General features: G+C 52.4%; 1 protein-coding gene across 1 annotated transcript; it reads right to left on the bottom strand.

Annotated features, from left to right (window-relative positions):
- Positions 1-816: 816 nt before the first annotated feature.
- TTC22 (tetratricopeptide repeat domain 22) lies at positions 817-19629 on the bottom strand (the record flags this gene model as incomplete). Its single annotated transcript, XM_084243610.1, has 7 exons — positions 817-1353; positions 1912-2064; positions 4539-4700; positions 5735-5853; positions 6087-6202; positions 6405-6460; positions 19063-19629. 7 exons carry the CDS (start codon positions 19627-19629, stop codon positions 817-819), a joined length of 1710 nt encoding a protein of 569 aa, XP_084099736.1.
- Between the last annotated feature and the right edge of the window lie 1313 nt (positions 19630-20942).

Consider the following 20942-nt stretch of genomic DNA (forward strand, 5'->3'; position numbering starts at 1 on the left):
AGCGTAATCTATAATTTTAGGTTAAGTTAACTCTTACGGGAAGGGTCACAAGAATCCAGCTTAGCCACTCTAAGATTTGGTGACAATCAGAATCTGTCTTTGACAATACAATTCCACTATCATATTCTATGACTATGATTCCAAGAGTGTAAAATTCCAAGAATTTCTTGATTCTATTGTAGAATTTTCAAGATGGAGTGCAGGAGGCACTTCCTGATGGGTGGAGTCCCTAAGTCCCTAGAACAGGGAAGTCAAGCAAAAGTCTGACCAATGGGTTAATTCCAGAGAGTTTGGGCCTTTCAGACCAAGCTGATCAAGGATGAGGCCTGCCGGAAGCCTGCTGGAGTGGCAGGAAGGAACTCTGGGCACACAGTGTAGACCACCGCCCTGCCCCTCTGTGAAGACTTGCCCTCTGCTCCAACCACAGCATTTATGGCGGCAGGACCCACTCGAGTCAACTTAGGTAGGGGGCTTTTTAGGGAATCCAAAGGCAGACACTTGGGCTCAGATTGAGCACAGGGACTAGGCAACTGCCTTCATGGAGGCAATTACCTTCTGTATCTCAGGAGACTCGCTTATTTTCTCTGCATATTTGCAAAATTCTGTCCTTTGATTGGCAGTTTCCCAATGGCCTCTTGCATCTGTCTCCAGCCTCCCCTGCTTTCCTGAATCGGGTACTTCACCTTCGAGGCCACAACTGGCCTAAAGTCTCACTGTGCCCAAATTCCCCAACTGCCAGCCTAAGGTGGGGTGAGCATACAGACCTGTTCCAATCAATGGTTGGTGGGTCTCGGCAGGGCGGGGCTTCCTGGTCCCTCAAAAGGAGAGTGCCCGGCTGCCCCGAGGTGCCCCCATGCCTTCGCCCTCAAGCTCCATGGTCTCGAAAAGCAGCCGCACCAGCGCCGGCCGTCCCTGGGCCACCAAGGTCCGGGCCAGGCCCAGCACCTCGCCTGTGTGACCGCGCCACACCCGCTGCAGCTCCTGGCGTAGGCGCGCCGCGGGGTACTTGCTCTGGGCACGGCGTAGCCACACATCCACCTCGCAGCCCAGTTCTCCGTCGCTCAGCTGCGCCTGGCTCCACTGGGCCAGCAGCACCTCGAGCAGGCAGCCGAAGCCCTCGGTGTGGCTGGAGCCTGTGTCGTCCAGTTCTACCGCGCGCTTGAAGCAAGCCGCCGCATTGGCCTCCTCGCCCTTGATGCGCAGGCACTTGCCACGCAGCAGCTGCAGCTCGGGCAGCGTGGCGCCCAGTTCCGACTCGCCAGCCTTGGCCAAGAAGACCAGGGCCTGGTTCAGCGCCGCCTCGTCCACCGCCAGCAACTCCTGCATTGCGTCCACGCCCATGTAGTAGTAGACCTAGGGAGGGAAGCAGTGGGATGAGCTTCTCTCTCAACAACCCCCTCCCCAGGCCCGCCCCCCTACCTCTCTTCATTGCAGGCCCACCCCACCCCCATTGCAGTTGCTGCTACCACTCATATTCCCACTTTTGCTTTCAAAAAATTCCATTTGTTCATTTCTACCCTCCCTCCTTTGACAGTTACTCATTGCACATCTTGGCCTAGCTCTCCTGGAAAAGAGGAGACAATTCTGATTTTGGCTCCAGCCCCACCATTCATGGCCACATAACCTTAAGCATGGCCATCTCTGGACCTTATATGTAAAATTATGATATTGTCACCTCTCGGTATTCATTTCCTGGACTTGTGGCTAAAGCCTAATGGTTTCATACCTAGAAAGAGCTAGGCCCTGTTCTAAATGCTGTACATCTCTTATGTCATTTAATCTGTAGGAGGTGGGTACTGTCATGAGGCAGAGGGAGGCCTGTATTCTTTCCTGAGTCCTCAGTGCCTCGGTCTGGCCTGGCAATAGGTTTTTAGTAAGTCATTGGCTACCCAAGCCTAGAGGTTGCCTTACCTGGCTGATGTCCAGATAGGTCTTGAGCCCTGGGCACACCTTGACGACTTCCTCCAGGTCAGCCTTGGCGCAGGCCAGGTGGTTCCTGTCGGGCAAGCCCCCGAGCCCCATCTTGGCTCGCTCCAGATCATGCAGGTAGGCTCTGATGTGGACCTGCCTCCAGAGAGTCAGCTCAGGGAAGGTATTCCAAGCCAGGATCCCACCCTCTTTTCTACCCTAAATGAAGCCAATCTTTTCTTAACAGCAACTTGAGGAGGAGGGTCTGGGGTGCAGCAGAAAGCCCTTGAGACTGAGATAAAGCAGTCCTAGGTCCTAGTCTGGTGCCAAGTTGGGCTAGCCACTCCCCTTATGGACCTCAACTTCCCTGTCTGTACAAAGAGGATGTTGGATGAAGTAAGAGTCCCCATTTATTGATTCATTCAACAATTATGTATCAGCTGCCACCATAGATGCTAGGCCCTGTGCTAGGTACTGGGGGTGCAGTGGTGATAAGACAGATGAGGTCCCTGTCCTGGTGGAACATAACATTCTAGGAGGGAGATGATCATAAACGACAAATAAACAGTATACTCTCAGGTGGTGATAAGTGCTGTAAAAAGAAACAAGCAGGGTGATGGGGTAGAGGTGGCTGGGGGAGTAGGTTACTTTACATAGGATGCAGAAGTGATTTTGTGAGACTCTACATAAGCAAACAGCTTAGGAAGGTGGCCCAAACTTACAAACATCAAATTACAAATGATTCAAGACCCTTGCTTTTATCTTTCCCTTTTCCCTTTTCCCTACACTTGGAACATGTAGAAAATCTAGAGATTCAAGAGGGGTGGGGCGGAGGTGAGGAGGAGGAAGGAAAAGCTGGTCATCGTTGCAGGTATTAATGCTTTATCGTCATGGGTGAGCTCTGATTCTAAGACAGCATCATGGCGGGAGCAGGTGGGAGGCTTGGGAGCCAGTGGACTTGGTTATATTCTAGCCCTTCTCTGCTTATGAGCTCAGCAAAGTTGTTCAACCTCTGTGAGTCTCATTTTTTTGCATCTGAAAGATTAGTTACAACTGATATCTTCCATGGGCAGTTACCATGATAATTGAGGGAGCATATTCTAGCCAAGTCCTAGTACCTGTAGGTGCTCAGTTCATTCATTCATTCATTCATTCATTCAACAAGTATTCATCAAGAGCCTGCTCTGTGTCAGGTGCTGTTCCAGGCACTGAGGACACGCTAGAGAACAAAACGACCAAATTCCTCTCTGCTCATTTGTAAAATGACACAGGTCTGGCCTCTCACAGGTTCTTGTGAGTAATGAATCAGACCATGAACCCAAAAATGCTGGGTGAAATGCAAAGTATTACAGAAATATTTTATTTACTATTATGATTAATATTACTATCAATAATTACTACATCAAGTACAATGAAGGAGTTTTCTGCCGACTATATGCGGGCAAAATGATCATGTCATTGATATCAAGACCAAGGGAGCAGACTTGCTCTTAGACCTGTGAAAGGTATTGGGAAAGGTGGGAGAGGGGTATTAGTCTGTTTGGCCTGGAGTAAAATAAACTCAAAGCTCTAGGTCTCTGTCCCCAAGCAAATGGGCTGTGGGGGCAGATCTGAGTCCAGTGGGGGAAGCAAGGCAGAAGAGGAAGGCAGCTCTTTGCTAAATTTATAACTTTCAGAGTTGAGTGGCCATGTAGTGGAATGCCTCAAGAGACAGAGAATCAGGTAAGAATACCCCTAATAACTGCAATCAATCACTTGTGAGCCCACAGTCCAATAACAACTCTCATGAGGCAGATGTGATCATCTCCAGGCAACAGATGAAGAAACTGAGGCTCAGAGTTTAGGCAAGTTCATTTATCTGTGGTGCCCTGGCATGCACGTGATGCTGTGGGGTCCGAGCCACTCTGGCTGTCTTCGGAGCTCTGATCTCCACTAGACCCCCTCTACCATATCCTGCTGCCCCTCAGAAGCACCTGCTCTGATCTGGACACGGTGCTTTTAATGTTACCTCACTTAGTCTTCTGACAACTTTTTAAAATGGGTGTTTTTTTTTTTTAAGATTTATTTATTTATACAAGAGGAGCAGGAGGGTGAGAGAATTCACCAGCAACAGAGCAGGGAGCAGAACAGGCAGATGGACTGGAAACACTGCTGAGGGGAGCAGTGGGCAAGACAGGAGAGGTCTGCCGTGCCATGTGGGTATCTCCCTGGCTGGCCGGGAATCGAACCCACGCTGCAGAGGCTGCAGACAGCTTCACAACATTGCACTCAACCCACTGCGCCATCGGAGAGGCCCAAGAGAGGTGTTTTTAATCCATATCTTCCAGATTTGGAAATGGACATTTGAAGGGGTAAAAGGCTTGCCTCAAGCCCCACAGTGATAAGTGGAGAGGCCACATTTCAACCCAGGTCAGTCTGACTGCTCTGGGTATTCAGTTAAAATGGGGGGCCATGACAGGTCACAGTTGAAGGGATTTCTGCGGCTCCTTCATCCTCTCACTCTCCAACCTTACAGGACACACACTGCCTGAGGGCTCCAAGACCTTTGGACTCTGGCAACAGGCTCTTGACCCCTGGTCCTGTGCCTGGTTCCTGCAGGCAGGAGGCTGTGAAAGTACTTGTTGACTCACCTTGGCCCTCGTGCAGTATGCCTGCCTGTTCAGCTCTGGATCTCGTAGGATATCCAGGGCCATGTTGCAGATTCCAATGGCCATATCCTGCTTTCCTAGGAAGTGGAAGATTTTGGCCAGGCGATTCAGGATGGGAGGTTGGTCCTTGGCAATCTCGATGGCCTGGGAAAGGGAGGCAGGTAAAAGCAAATCATTCATCTGCTCATTGCCCAGAACTGGCTCAATGGTGCCTCAGGAACCATAGGAACCCTCAGGAGCCACAGGAACCATAGGAAGCCATGTCCCTACAATGCTCTTATTCCCTGATCCACCACCAGTAAGTTTAGCCAGAGGGAGCCCAACAGCTTGCAGTGTAACTAACGAGTGCCCAACTCCTGATAGACTGAGTCATTGCCTCCTGCCATATTTATGGGTCATGTTCAGTGATTCCCCCAGATCCCAGCAACCCACTTCCTCAGACACAGCCAGGGTCTGTTCCCTCACTGTGCAGCACTGGTGGGAGGAGGAGCCAGAACCAGCCTCTGCCTCTCCTCATTAATCCAGCCACCAGCACACATCAGGCACGCACCCCAGGCAGGGCTCAGGCTGGACGCACAGCTGCATGGACATCACAGGGTCTCGGGCCTCCAGGAAAGACTTCAAAACTGAGCTGTGTGTGGCAATTGCCACAGGAATGGGGTGTCAAGGGTAAGGCTTGAACAGCACCTTACAGTTTATAGCAAATAGTTTCCTCCACTTCCTCCTATGAGTCTCTCAATAACCCAGAGGGCAGGTAGAGCATATCTTTTAGTGGAGACTTAGGGTCACACAGCCCGGGGCAGAGCTAGCAACAACAGCCACACTTAACCCATCTTCTATCCAGTCTCTGTGGGCCAGGGCTGGGGGCGGCAATGAGAAGAAAGGCTTAAGGAGAAACATTCTAGGCTCTACCTGGGAAGTGGCAAACAGCTTAGAAGACAAGCTAGAGACACGGATGGGGTTGGGGGTGGGGAGGGTCTGATTCTTAGGCCAAGAGGGAGGGTGATAAGGGAGTATTTGAGTTTGTTTTCAGTGGAGAGGATGGAGAGAAAGGTCTCGAGGAAGGCCCTTCCTGGGTGGGGAACGTGATGGAGGGTGATAGCAGAGAAGTAGCAGGTGCTCAGAGAGGAGGCTGGGCTTTCAGGCCCCTTCCCAGTTTGGAAGGGAGCGACTCGTACCTTGCCAAAGCAGTCCAGGGGGTCGGTCCCTGAGTACCCATAGTCGTGGACGCCCATGGGGGTGGTGGAAAACGTGTCCTTCCTCTCCAGCAGCATCCCCAGGTAGCACCAGGCCAGAGCTGCCATGAGGGTGGGAGAAAGGTCTCTGAGAAGCAGTCAGGTGGAGAGAGGGAGGGGAGCGATGAGGAGGAAAGAGGCCAGCTCCCCTCAAGGGGTGAGCCCCCCGGAAGACAGAGGGTCAGTGGCCTGCACTCACTGAGGTGGGACAACGACAGAGACCAGCAGAGCTACGTGACAGGTACAGGTGAGCTGGGCAGACTCTACTCTCCCACCCGTTCCCACGTGCCCCTACCTCGGTGGTGGGGGTCCGAGGACTTGAGGACTTGCCGGAGCAGGGCCAGCGTGCGGTTGAAGGCAGGTAGCCGCCTCTGCTCCTCGCTTCCCAGCTCCAGAAGGATGCCATCCAGCCTGCAGTCAAGAAGGGGGAAGGGCTGGTAGGTATCCCCTTCTCAGCTGTCCCCAGTGTGTTGAAAATGGCAGGGAGAACTTGGGGAGCCGTTGTCATGGAGCGCTATTGAGCCACTTCCCCTCTGGGCCTAGGCTGCATCTCTCCTTCTACCTTTCCCTCCCATCCAATGTGTCCTCCCCCACCCCCTCCCCACCGCCTGACCTGATGAAGAGCGTTGCCATGGTGAAGTACCAACTCCTTTTCTCCTCCGTTGGAATCTAGGGAAGCAGAGAATGGCCTGTGAGCCTGTTATGGAGGTACCTAGGCCATTGTTCATAGATTCCCCCACTTTTCCTGAACCCCGAAAAGTAGGGAGTACACTCTTGATTATATTCCTGGCCCTACCACTGGTTGCTGAGTGAACTCGGGCAAATTACTTCACCTCTCTGATCACAGAGATTTGCCAAGACAACCTGTGTGAATGCCCCATGTCAGGCACCCACTCAGAGCAAGCATGGCTAGGTTTCTCTCCTCCCATTGGGCTTGTTAAGCTAAGCTCCCCTCTCCTACCCCCCCCCCAATGTCCTGGATCCCCCTCCCTGCCAGGGCCCACTACTGGCCACCTTCTTTCTCGCCCACTGTCCACTGCCTCTCCCCTTTGGGCATGTTGAGTGAGCCCAGCTGAAGCCCACGACCACCCTGAACTCTTTCCCATTGTTATTCTTGCCAACCTTGCTATGCATTTAGAGCGACTTGGGCACCAGATAAAATATTTATGCCGTTATTTATGGGAATAGCTGCTCCTGCCTCGGGAAGGAATTTTAATGAAAACCAATAAAACCCCCAGTGCATATCAGCAGCTCTGTTTTGGGCTCGGCCCGCCCTCTGCATTCATCTGCTGTCGTTGATCTCCAGGCTTGATTCTGCACTCACCACCCCCCACCCACCTGGGTCTCCTCAGCTCAGGACCCCCATCATCCCTCCACCCCCACCCCAGCAGCGGGGTGAATGCATTCAGTGTAGCCAGCTTTCTAGAACGTAGCGTGAGGCCCTGTGTTGGGTGCTGGGAGATGAGGCACTGCATGGGACTTGCCCTCAGGCCCCCAGTGGGCACACAGCCTGGCTAGAGGACTGTGGAGCAGACCCAGAGAGCAGAGATGGACCATGCGCCTGGCCCTCATCATGATCCTTGTCAGGATCCAGCCATCATTTCAATTCACAGCCACCTAGGAGGTAGTTGTTACTCCATTTCACAGAGGAAGATATTGCAGCTCAGAGAGGTACAGAGACTTGCTCACGCATGTGAGTATCAGAGCCAGGATTTGAATCCACTTGTTAGGCTCCAAAGCACATGCTCCCCTCACCACACCAGGGTGCCAGTAGCTAGAGGACAGAGCAAAATGTGCTCAAGGTCATGGGAGGGACACAGATAAATGCAGCAGGATGGGGAGGAGGGCACTTCCAGCCAAAGACTCTGGAAGTTCTTGCACAGCACGGGCTGTAGGGTGGGTGTGGAATAGCAGAGGTATTTCAGAAATGGCGGGAGTGGGGGAGTGGGCGAGGGCATTCCAGATGAAAGATTCAGCAAGGAGATATATGGCAGCCTGGTGAGCGAGGAACACGCATGACTGTGAATGGGACCTGGTGCTGGGGTGTGTGTGTCTAATGCTGGCAAGTTGGGTGGTGGCTACTCTGGGGAGGTGCTAGAGGGGGAATGGGTGGCAGGGGCACCTGTGAGTCAGCCCCCATGAAGTGATGTGGCTGCAAATCTAGGCAGGGGCTTTAACCTGGGTCTGAGAGCAGGCTCCATTAACTACATTTCTCAGCCACTACGCACCAAGTAGCTTCTCTGTATGGCTCAGGCTGGGCTATGGGGCAGAAGAGGAGAGGCAGGTCCCACCCGTAGGAGTGCCCTTCTGGTAGGAAAGTCAGAGGCAAAGCCATGATTTGAGATGATAAAACAGCAGGTACCTGGGGAGGGGGTATCCTGGATCATCCAGGAGTGTCCCCAGGCTTCCCAGAGGAGGATGAGCTGGAGCAGGATTTTTTTTTTTTTAAAGATTTATTTATTTATTTATTTATACAAGCACTGGTACAGTCAGAAGCACGGGAGGTGAGAGAATTTACCAGAGCCAGAGCCGGGAACAGAACAGGCAGACTGATGAAACACACTGCTGAGGGGAGCAGCGGGCGGCAGGAGAGGTCTGCGCTCTATGCGGGACACATGCCTGGCGGCCGGGGATCGAACCGGCGCTGCAGAGGCTGCGGGCAGCTTCGCAACCCAGCGCTCAACCGCTGTGCCACCAGGGGAGGTCCTGGGGCAGGATTTTTGAGGACAAGTAGGACTCACCCAGCTGGATGTGGCCAGAAAAGCCATTCCAGACAAAGGGGACACCGTTTGCAAAAGCTGAGAGATAAGTGATGCAAGTGTGTCAGGGAGCAGGGGGTGATGCATGATGTCCTGAGTGGCTGGAACGCCACTTGGGGGATGAGTCAGTAGGGGTACATCAAGAGGGGGCCCTGAATGCCAGGCTCAGAACCTGGAACTCATTTGCAGGGCAGTGGGGAGCCATAGAAGGGGCTAGAGCTGAAAGTGCTGAGATTCAATGCATTTTTACATTCACATCACCTTGAAGAGTAATCCTGTTAGTTGGGTGGGAATGTGTATATCGGGGCTTTAGCTGGGAACAGCTCTGTCTGGAGGGGAAAGCTGCAGGCCCCAAGAGTTAAAGCCCATCCTCAGTGGGAGGCCTGGCCAAAGCAAAAGGGTAGGATGTGCTGCTGGATTGCCTTACCTGCTGTATCTGCACAGACTTGGATTCATGGGCCGAGCTGGTTAAAGACCTTGACATAATGCCAGTGCCTGATCTTGGAAGGACCAAAGGCATGTGTGCTCAGGCTCCCTGGATATTCGTTGGTGTGATCTCATGACCTTTGGCCCCAGGCCCACGTTGAAGTTGGCCAAACAGAATCGTGATGGGGTTAAATAGAACTTGCCCCCTGCTCCCTTTTCAGACTTCTAACAAAAAGAAGTGCAGCCACAGCAGAAACATATGTAGACTCAGAAGCCGTAATACAAAGAGCAGAGCCTCGATGGCCAACCCTGGGAAGCTGAGTTACCCCTTAACTCTGTCCTTATCTGCAAGGGGTGTGGGTGGTGGTAATGATCTAAGCCTCACAGAATTGTGAGGGCAGTGCTAGGCCCAGAGTACATACTCTAGAAATGTTTGCTCCCTTCCTCCTGGTTTCAGTTGAGCTGAGCAAGGTTAGGGATGTTTAGGAGGCTGTTCTGCCACTGTGACCTATATCAGTTCTCTGTGGAGCAGTGGCATCTCTGACCCTGGAGTCCAGAGCATTCTGCTTCACCCTTGCTCTCTCTACCACCATTGTGCTCCAGGGCCATAGATCTCCTATGGAGGCCCAGCCACTTTTCTGGCCTCCACAGGTCCCTAGTGTTGGAAAGTGATGTGGCGCCCTCAGGGCTTGCCCTGGTTCATAGCCGCTCTCTTGTCTGGCTTTCAAACTGTAAGAAATTAAGTTATGTGCCTGAACCACCCAGTACATGACAGAGCTGGGGCTGAAACACAGGCCTTCAGTCCTAGCCCCATGCCAGATCCACAACACTCATTATCTTGACCAATCTTCTTATTAAATATCTTAGGACACTGAGACCACAGAGGCGACACACCACCACTTGGTCAGAGGTTTCACCACCACTTGGATGTTCTTAATTCAAGAGCCTGGTTATGGTTTGCACGAAGCAAGCAATACTACCACCTGGTGGCAGTATGCCTGAATTGCAGGGGCAACTCATAAGCATTAACTCTTCCTTCCCTTCAACCTAAAGATTAAAACTGATTTACAGAAAGTAGCTAGCTGAGTGACATCTGTATGACAAATCCCAAACACAGTCCCTCCTCAGATGTCACTGAAAAGTGGAATTTTCAGGTGGGTTTATGGGATTGCAGAGACAGAATAGAGTTAATGGTATAAACAGATCTAGTGATCTCTGCTCTTGAACTTCAATCTTCTGTCCCTGCCATGAAGCTGTTGGAAGCCAAACACTCTGTTGTGCAATTCTGGCCCTAAAACAAGCTGTCTCTTTAAAAATCCTTCTGGTTGTAACTGAAGCGGTAGCTGAAACTGTTACCAGGGGCAACCTGGCAAGCCACAGTGCGTTAAATTAAATTAAACAGGCCTCTGACTGTCCCCTCCCCTCCTGGAGAAGGAGGGGGCCATTCCACCTCGCTCCTGGAGAATAAAGTTGCTCTGAAACCTCTTCAGGCTGCAAGGAATTCACTTCCAGAGTTGATGGCTCCCAGAGGCAAGATGTTTGGAAGCAGCTGGGTAGGGGCTGAAAGGACCTCTGCCAGGAGAGGAGTGTTTACTAAGGACCTGCATTCTGGGCGGGACACCCCATCCATCCTCTTGTTAAATCCTCATCACAACCCTATGAGCTGGGGACTCCAGGGGCTCTGAGGGGGGCTGGCCTGTGTGTGAGTCAGCCAGTTTCAAGCTGGAGCAGCTTCCAATTAGCCTGCTATTCTGAAGCACATCTGTGGGAGGGCAACTGGGCAAGACCCAGCACCAGCATTGACCCTGACGTGAAACCCTTGGACCCCAGTACCAGCCGTAATGAGAGGGGGGCACAGACCCCAGGGGAGGGCTTTGGAGGATATGTCTCAGCAACTCTGAGGCTTCACTGTTATTTCTCTCACTTTAGAAACGGGGAACCCAGGCTCTCAGAGGCAGACGGCTGCCCGCTTCACCTGATATTTCAGGCCAGGCCTTTCTAACCTCAAGTTCATGTTCTCTTCCAGCATTTAGCTGCAGTATTTTTGTACAGTGCTTAGCATTTACAAGGTGCTTTCACATAGCTTCCATTTGGTCCTCAGAGCACCCTGCGTGGAATGTAGACTAGGTGAGCATTGCGCTCTTAGCGCAGACGGGAAATCTGAAGTGAGACATTGTCCTCAAAGTCCCACAGTGAGTGTGAAACCTGGACAGGAATCTGGAGAAGTTGCTTTTTGTGCTATACTAATAGCCCACTGTATAGAGGGCTTGCTACGTGCCAGGCACATGTTAACCCATCTGACCCTCTCAGAGACTACCTATGAGGTAGGGACTGGGATTAGCCCGGTTTTACAGGTGAGGCAACTGTGGCCCAGCATGGCTCAGCTGAGGGAGCAGAGCTGGGAACTAGAAACTTAGTTCCAGAGTCCCTGCTCCTAAGTAGCAGACCAGTGTTTCTCAGTGTGTGGTCCCTAGACCAGCAGCATTAGCGTCACCTGGAAATTTGATAGAAAAGCAAATTCTTAATCCACTGTCTGAGAAACTCTGGGAGTGGGATCCAGCAACCAGTGCTTTAACAGGCCCTCTGCTGCACGCTGAAGTTTGAGGACCTGCACCAGACTTGTTTTACCATACGAGGAGAGTGGAGTGAGAGCAGATTGGCTGGTGTATCTCTTTGTAAATGGGCAAAAAGATCAGAACTTGTGATCCTCAGAGAAGCCTGAAGAACTAAGTGTCTGCAGTGGGATGGGCAAGAGGGGGGTCTGGCCTGCCAAGAAGAGTAGGGTTAGGATATGCCAGTAAGGAGCAGGTTTGTGTTGACCTGAGCTGGTATAAGGAGAGACCCTGACCATTCCACTGACTTCCAAAGGTGACCTCCAAAGAAGGACATGTGGTGGGGGGTTGACTGTGTTCAAGGATTTCAGTAGATCTTTAATATGCACAGAGATCTTACAAATCTCTATGTATCTGAATACAAAGATCTCGTTCATTCTGAAGGAATATATTTGCCTTCAAGCTTGAACTTCAGCCCTGATGACTTTGCACTCTACATATCAGTTTCTGAAAGCTGACTAATTCTCTTTCCAGGATGGGGAATGGCAAGGAGGAAGGAGAATGAACGTTTTCTAGAGCATCGACTGTCCCCTGGGTCCTTCGGTGCGGGGCGGCACTGACGCCTCGGCGGCCCAGGTGCACAGCATCCTCCTCCTCTCACCAGCCCAACCCACAGCCCAGGGCAGAAGAGCTGGCATTCAAGTTTAGATCTGCTTCCCTCCAACGCCCCTGCTCTTTCCACCTCATCACGCTCACCGTGTGGAGGCTGACTCTGCAGAAATAAAAGTCACAAGGCGGCAGGCCTCAGGAATGTGTCCTTCCTGCACAACTGGAATGTCCTCTGTGATGACACAGGTGGCCTCTTGGAACTACACAGGGAGCCCTGCCTGTGCCCCTGCTGGCTCTGCACTGTGGGGTCAAGTACCAGAAGGGATTTCTTGTCCCCCAAACAGCCCCTGCTCCTGCTGGTATGGGGAGTAAACAGAAGATGGCATTGGAGTCCCATTTCTCTGAGCCTCCCCTGGGGAGCCTGGGGAGGTTGCTGGCCCAGCCTGGGCCTCAGCTTCTGCATCTCCAATGGGGGGTGGTCCTGTTTGACCTGTCCGTGTCCATCCTCTCTTGGGTTCCCAGAACCCAAGTTCTGCATGGATTTCAAGAATGAGCAGCTTGCTGCTCCCCCTTGTCACCTCCTTTCTGGTCCCAGTTGTGTCAGGCAAACTAAGGTCCTGTGGGTCATCTTTGCTTTGCACTGGTTCCTCTGGTTTGTTTGAATGTATTGGGGCACTTGTCTATTCCACTGACTCTAGAGAAAATGGGCCACCCCCACTAGTCCTGGGTGCTAGTTCATCTCTCACCAGTAGGCGCTGGGTGGGTGTGAAGTCTCTTGGCCTCTGTAGTAATAACAGTGACTCCTGAATTTTCTTAGTTCCTCCCATGGGTCCCTGCTAAGTGTTCCCTTAACAGACTTTTTCTTTCCTCTTGTAAGAGGCTGTTGGGCCAGATGATGCTTAAGGCAGCTTTGGCTCTGAGGTCATGTATCAATGAGGAGGGGAGACCTGGTCCCCAAACTTGCCAGGTGAGCAGGGAAAGAAGCAGCAGTAAGCTCAGGAGGTTCTGACATGCAAGTGTGAGTGGCATCAGGCCAGCAGGAGGCCGGAGTCAGACCTTTGGGGAGCTGTCCGCCAGCCTGGGCTTTCTGTCCATGAGACCTGAATATAGCTCCTGCCTGCACTCATGCTGGCTGCACCTCTGAGCCTCAGTTCCTCATCGGTAGAAGGTCTCCCAGCAGATCCATGAGGCTCAAGTGAGAGAGTCTATGGAAGCCTGTGAGCGTATAGCACCTAACACGTCGCCCAGCTTCACCCATCTCCTTTCCAGCTAAACCAAATCAGACCACTCAGCAGGATGAGTGTGTGTGTGAGGAGAAACTCTGCTCATGACGTCAGAAGTTAGAGATTAGGGCCTCCCTGGTGGCGCAAGGGGTTAAGCACCGCACTATGAAGCAATCCGCAAACTCTGCAGAATGAGTTCGCTCCCCGGCTGGCCAGGGAGCAACCCACATGGCGCAGCAGACCTCTCCTGTCTCACCTGCTGCTCCCCTCAGCAGGTATTTCAGTAGATCCACCTGTTCTGCTCCCTGCTCTGTCTCTGGTGAATCCTCTCACCCCCCCACACCTCTGGCCTGTACCCCAGCTCTTGTATGCATAAATAAATAAATCTTTTTTAAAAATTAAAAAAAAGAAGTTAGAGATTAATTCTGAAGTCCTCCCAGTATTGTTCCCCCACCCACCCACCTTATGTGATTTTGGCCTGGAGGTTCAATCCTCCCTCCTCTTCACTGCTCTACCAAGTCCTCCTTGTCCCTGAAATCTCCCAGTCACTCCTCACTCCACTTCTTCCCTCATTTTACAGAAGAGGAAATAGGAGAGATCCAGGGGAAGAAGATGACTTGCTCACTGCCCCCCAGTAAGTCAGTGCAGGGCTAGGACAGAAACCCAAATCTTGGCCCCTGACTCTGAGTAGGGTCTGCCCCAATGTCACTATCTTCGTCTTAATGCTGATTTTGGGGTGGGGGACAGTGACCTCAGAAAGGGGCAGGAGAAGCAGAGAAGGGGTTGGGGGTGTTGCTTAGAAGGAAGGTCCCAGGTCCCTTTTGGTCCTGGCAACCCCACCAGGGGATGTGGATGAGAAAACCAAATCACCAAAGCTGGCTGGGGCTGGGCCTTCCCTCTGTGGCCTCCTCCCATACCCCTCCCCATTGCACAGAGAGACATCCAGAGAGGATGGGCATCCAGCCCAGCTCACCCAGGGTGTGACTGGCAGAGCAGGGATCCCCTGCAGTCTGCCGTACTGACCCTGGTCACCCTGCCCAGACCTGCCCTGGCCAGTATGCTGAGTCCCCAAGGTCTTGGGGTGGCCCTGGGGCATCAGGGGGAGAAGACAAGACAGAAAAAGGGAGGTGGGGGCACATGGGAAGCAATAAGCTGTCAGGAGAGCAGCTCCTTATGGGGTGCAGGTCTTTGGGTTGGCCTCCCCCCGGGGTGGCAGAGCTGTGCATGAGCTTGTGCCCCAGGAACCCTGGTGCAGCTGACTGGCCCTGCCCTCTCCCTTCCTGTCAGGTCCTCGCCCCACTGGGTGCGGCGAACGATAGGAATGCCCACACCTTTGTTTGCAAGGCTGTCTGCCCTGCCTATCAGCAGCCCCTCCTTCCCTACTGCCCCACTGGGCCCCAGAGGGTCATGGTACACAGGGTCACCTTGAGCAAGTCGCTTCCCTCCCCGAGCCTGTTATCTGCTCTGGGAGGGGGACTCACAATACCCAACCAGCGCGTGTCTGTGAGGCCTGAATACAAATCAAAGGCACTAACAGATGACTTGTTTGGAGCTCAGTGCCCGGCACACAGGCTGGGATCAATGACACCCACTGGGTGCTGGTTCTTGTTATCACCCAGGGTGTGTGTGTCTTGGTAGGTGTGTGCATGCGCACTGTGTATTCACAGGAAAGGGGGAAGAAAATCAAATAACTGACTGTGGGGCAGGGATTTTTTTTTAGAGAAATATAAATTTGAGTTGCCTTATGTTAAACAAATTAATAGAGATGATCAGGCTTAAAATTCGGTTTTTCAACTGAAGTAAATTGCACAACAGTCAGATCCCTCTTGGATGTCCAGCTAGGCACTGGATGGTGGACTGAGGATGGGGGAGACAGAAGAGGGCTCCCCCCCTGGGGGGAGGCAAGAGAATCATCTGAAGATAAGCCATAAGCTGGGAACGGCTCTGCTAAGGAGCACGCAAAGCGCTGTGCGCTGGCCAAGCGGAAGCAGGGGAGAGTCTGGACCCCCACATGCTCTGTACCACCTGGAGTTTTTCACATTTTCTCACATAATCCTCATAGCACCCCTATGAGGGAGGTGTTAGAATCCCATTTTGCAGACAAGGAACTGAGGCTCACAGAAGTGAATGACTTTGTCACGGAGACAGAACTTTAACCCACTCTGTCTAATTCCAAAATGCATGATCTGGGCCTCCCCGGTGGCACAGCGGTTGAGCGCTGGGTTGCGAAGCTGCCCGCGGCCTCTGCGGCGCCGGTTCGATCCCCGGCTGCTCCCCGGCCACCGGAGGAGGGTCCCACATGGCGCGCAGACCTCTCCTGCCGCCCGCTGCTCCCCTCAGCAGTGTACTTCGGTCCTTCTGCCTGCTCTGCTCCCCGCTCTGGCTCTGGTGAATTCTCTCACCCTCCCGCGCTTCTGACTGTACCCAGTGCATGTATAAACAAAACAAACAAATAATAAATAAATAAATAAATAAGACATGCTTCTAGAAAATTAAAAAAAAAAAAAAAAAAACAAAAAAAAAAACAAAATGCATGATCTGATGCCCACCAAGCTTTGTGATTTGCCACTAAGAATCTACTGTGTGTGTGCTCTGTGTGTGTGTGTGTGTGTGTGTGTGTGTGTGTGTAGGAATGAATGGCAGATAAAAGCAATCTGCCTCTTCATCTTTTTATAACTCAAGAAAGAGAAAGGGGAGGGAAGGGAGATCTGAGAAAGGAAGTCACAAACACCCACTCTCTCTCACACACATGCACACACACACTGCTCATTTTTGGAGCACGGGTGGAATTCTGAACTTTTATAATGTTTCCTCTTGTCGTGAGCAGAGAAGCAGCTGTTTGTTGCTCCTTCAACTGCCCTTTAAGCTGTGAGCCCCGGGGGCACTTCCCCACCAGGGACAGTCCCGCTAGGATGGAAACTCTTAGACTGCCAGCTGCCCCCCCCACCCCACTGTGCTCCTGTTGGGGGTCTCACCCTGCTGCTCCACAGTCCCACCTCCTCCTTCCCTGGTCTGACTCAGACTTCCTCTCTGGCCTGCCTTTCGTGCACCCCCCCATACGTGGCAACTCACCTCCTCGCTCTTGACATATCCTTTGCCCACGAGGGGCCTCCCCTCGCCACCCCCAGCCACCTGTACCCCACACCGCACCTCCACTTCTCTGAACTCTGCAGAAAGAGCAAAGGCCTTGAAGTCTCTGTGGAATGGATTCAACTGCCAGGATGACCTTGGGCAAATTGCTTAGCTGGCTATGCCTCAGTTCCCACATCTGTGAAATGGGATCAGATGGGTGTTGGGAGAACTGCCTGAGTCTGGAAGGTGCTCAGAGAAGACATTCGTGGACACGGTCACACAGGGAGTCATGTGCGGCTTAACGACAGGGATTCGTTCTGAGAAACCCATTACAGGGTAAGATCACACAAACCTACAGGGTTAAACCTCCTGCCCCAGGTATTAATGTTAGGGCCTATGTGGACTGCTGCTGTACATAAGGCCTGTTGTTGACCAAATGTGTGGCTGTCTCCATCTCTCAGGTGTGCCCAAAACTGGCCAGTTTATGGGCGCCTTTACCTCCTGATGCAATTGGATAATCACAGTGAACCTGAGGGGAGATCACTATTGTTTAATGTTCCTGAAGCAGACAGAAGCCAGAGATGACAAGTCACTTTTCTAAAGCCACACAGCAAAATAATAAGGGAGGTAGGTGCTGGAAACCAAGCCTCTGGCTCTAACCATCATGAAATCACCACTGTCAACCTGGCTGCTGCTGCTGCTTAGGTACCTGCTCTGTGCCAGGAGCTTCTTAATGTGCAGATGACAAAATAGGGAGCTCCAAATCCTGGTATTTGTAGGAAGGTGCTGGCCATAGCTGCTCTGGGGAACAGTCGCTGGGCTGGGCCCAAGGACACAGCCTTGGGGGAGGTCAATGGAGGTGTCCTTGAAAAGTGGATGCCTGAGACACAACACTAATGATAAAGGACTGATCACAAAAATCTGCAAAGAGCTGATGAGACTCAACAACAACAAAGAAAAATAATCCAGTCAAAAAATGGGCAGAAGAGCTAAAAAGAAACTTCTCTGAAGAGGAAATGCAAATGGTCAACAGGCATATGAAAAAATGTTCAACATCACTTGTCATCAGGGAAATGCAAATCAAAACTACCATGAGATACCATCTTACACCAGTGAGAATGGCGCATATTAAAAAAACTAGCAACAACAAATGTTGGCGAGGGTGTGGAGAAAAAGGAACTCTTCTGCACTGTTGGTGGGAGTGCAAACTGGTCCAACCACTATGGAGAGCTGTGTGGAGATTTCTGGACCTACTAAACATAGAGCTTCCATATGATCCAGCAATTCCACTCCTAGGTATTTACCCAAAGGACACAGAAACATCAATTCCAAAGAGCACCTGCACCTCTATGTTTATAGCAGCACTATTTACAATAGCTAAGCTTTGGAAACAGCCCAAATGCCCAAAAATAGATGACTGGATCAAGAAGATGTGGTACATATATACCATGGAATATTACTCAGCATTCAAAAAAGATAAACACATGCAATTTGCAGCAACATGGATGGCGCTGGAAGGGATCATGCTCAGCGAAATAAGCCAAAAAGAAAAAGAAAAATACCGGATGGTCTCACTCATAGCAGGAATCTAGAAAACTTAAATAAGGGACCAGGAAAATGAATAACTATAAGAAAGTGAAAATCAAAATCAACAAAAAACTATGAACCAGAGACACTTTTTGGGGGGTGGGGGGTGGGAGGGGAGGGATTGGGGTCAAAATGGGGGGTTGCAATTGTATGGGGAATATAAAAATAAAATTTATTATTAAAAAAAAAGAAAAAAGAAAAGTGGATGCCTGAGACTGAAGGGCCTTCCAGGTAAATGGGGAGCAGAAGGGCACCTCAGAAAGAGACTGCGAGCACGGCAAGGTGCGATGTAAGGAGACTTCGCCCATGGGGAACAAGAGGAAGTAGACTGTGGCAAACTCCTGACTGGAAGGGTGGCCATGGCAGACATCACGGAGGGCTTCAAATGCCTGCTAGATAGCCTTGAATTGAACTGCCAGGCAGTGGGGAGTCTCTGGGGGAGTTCTGAGGGATGTGGTGGCAAAGATGGAGCAACATGCCACTGGCAGCAGAGTGTAGGATGAGGCAGAAGGGTCGGGGAGGGTAGGAACCAGGTAGGATAATGGCAGCTCCACTGCTACAGACTGGGGACGTGGAGTCTGGACTGGCAGAGGGAGACTAGAGAGGACCCTGGAGATATAAGGAAGCGGCATGGGCAGAATTTGGGGTGAGCTGGGGGTGAGGGTGAGGGGAATAGAACAGGTAAGACTGCTGCCCGAGGTTCGGGCGGGATGTGGGATTGTGCCTTTTAGGTGGGTGTGCACGGGCCATGGACAGGTACTTGCTGGGAGGAGCAAGATAAGAGGGATGAGTTGGCCGGGCTGCCTTTGCAGTGTTGCCGAAGAGAGACTGAGCGGGCAACAGGAAGAGCCAAGGAGCCGGTCCACTCCCTGGCCCAGGAGAGGACAGCTACAGCCAGTTCTGGGACGGGAAGGGGGATGCTAGAGCAAAGAGGAGTACTTATGGAGTACTGGAATAGTACTCATGGAGTACTGGGTGCGGAGATCCCTGCAGACGTCAGGGGCCACCATCCTGGCCCTCCGAGCCTGGGAGTGCTCACTTACCTGCTGTCCGTAGCCCAGCGCCTTGTCGTAGAGCCCTATTCCGGCTGCCAGCACCCGGGCGCGCTCCTCGGGGCTGGCGCAGCCCACGTCGAAGCCGTGCGCATAGCCCTGCTCCGCCAGGCAGCGCGCAGCGCGCAGCTGGAGGGCCCCAGCGGCCTCGCCATCGCTCTGCGGGTCCATGAGGCCAGCCAGCCGCTCGGCGCACGCCTCCTCCTCCTCCTCCTGCCCCAGGCGCCCGTAGACTTGGGCCAGATTGGCCCAGGCGTTGAGGTTGCCCGGGTCCTCGCGGACCACCTCGAGGAAACGCTCACGGGCCACATCTAGCTCCTCCAGGTAGAAGGCGAAGGTGCCCAGGAGGTGGCGCACGGCGGGGCGCTGCGGGGTGGTCGCCACCTCGAGCTCCTGACGAAGCCCTTCCCGCTGCAGCTTCAGGTCCCGCGCGCGGAGCGAGGCCGGCGAGCGTGGCTCGAAGTTCAGCTGCATCTCCAGGTGGAAGTGGCCCGGGAGGTAGTCCAGGTTGTCGATGAGGGCGTCCAGGTCCTCAGCAGCAGCCTCTGGCTCCCCCATAGCTGCCGCGATGCTGCCCTGGTCTCACACTTGCCCCAAAAGCTGCAGAGGGCAGTGGGGAGGGGGCGCCCCCACTGCTAGCCCCGCGCTGGCAGCGAGGGTCAGAAGCCCAGCTCGCAGGTGCCTACGGTTCAGGGCCACCTCCAGGAGGTGGGTGGATCCAGGCGTCTACCTGGATCCACCTGTGGGTGTTTCCGCTTTCGCTGTTGGGTGTTAGACGCCCGCGTTGCGCAACCAGGTGTGCCAGAAAAACAGGTGCATTGCCAAATGCGGCGCTCGCAAACCCTGGTGCATGGCAAAAAGTGTATTTTACTCTTTGCTCAGCAGACAAGGAGACGGAGATTCAGAAGAAAAGTATTTGAACAGGTCACAGAACTGGGCTGTTCCAAGCAAGTGGAACCCAGTTTGCTGAACCCCAGCCAAGCTCTTCCTCCGCGGGCACTGTCCTTGAGTGAATTCGCTGACTAGGAGGGTCAGGACTGCCCTTTCCAGCCACTCTGGGCTCCTACTGCTGCCCCCCAGCCCAACCTCCCTTTGACTGGAGCCTGCCCCTCCCTCTGCTCTTCCTCTGACCATTATTCAGCAGGTTTCCTCTCCTGGATTTCTCTGCCTCCTCTCCACGGTGCACTGGGCCCCTGGGGAAGGACACTTGGGGTCCAAGTGCTGGATCCAATCCTGGTTCTCCATCCCTAAATACTGTGTCTCCTTGGATGAGTTGCTTCAATCTCATACTTAATGCCTCCTTGTCTGTGACTTGTGGGTAACACCCCTTTTCCAGGGACAGGGCAGATAGCATGGGTAAACCTGGTAAAAGTCATTCTGGATAGCCGTCTGCTCCCACCTCTCCCCCACCCTGCCCTCCACCTGTGGTCCCAGTTTTCCTGTTCTTGCCAACTCCCCCCACCACCACTGGCCTGGTGTCTATCTCCAACCCATAGAAGCTGGGCTGTGCTCCCTGCCGCAAGGCTGCAGTGCCTGGCTCTTGTAGCAGGTCTGCCCTTGGGAGTCCCTCCGGCCGCTCAGTTCACCTTGGTTCCTGAAACCCTGTTGCTTTATCTTCCTGAAAAACACACCAGCATTTTCAGGAGAGGAAATAGAGCTAATTAGTAAATTTGAAAAAAAAAAATTTGACTTGAGCAATAAAAAGATAAATGAAAACAACATTCTGATGCTGTAATTTTTAAATCTGTAATTTTTAAAAAATAAAATCTAATAATTTTAAATAAAAAATCATTGCTATGAAGTGTTAGGGATTGTGAGATAAAACGTGGGCTTTTACCTGCTTGGGAGGACTGGGGTGGAATATCAGGATG

Source organism: Talpa europaea, assembly GCF_964194135.1.
Source record: "Talpa europaea genome assembly, chromosome: 9".
Classification (NCBI taxonomy): Eukaryota; Metazoa; Chordata; class Mammalia; order Eulipotyphla; family Talpidae; genus Talpa; species Talpa europaea.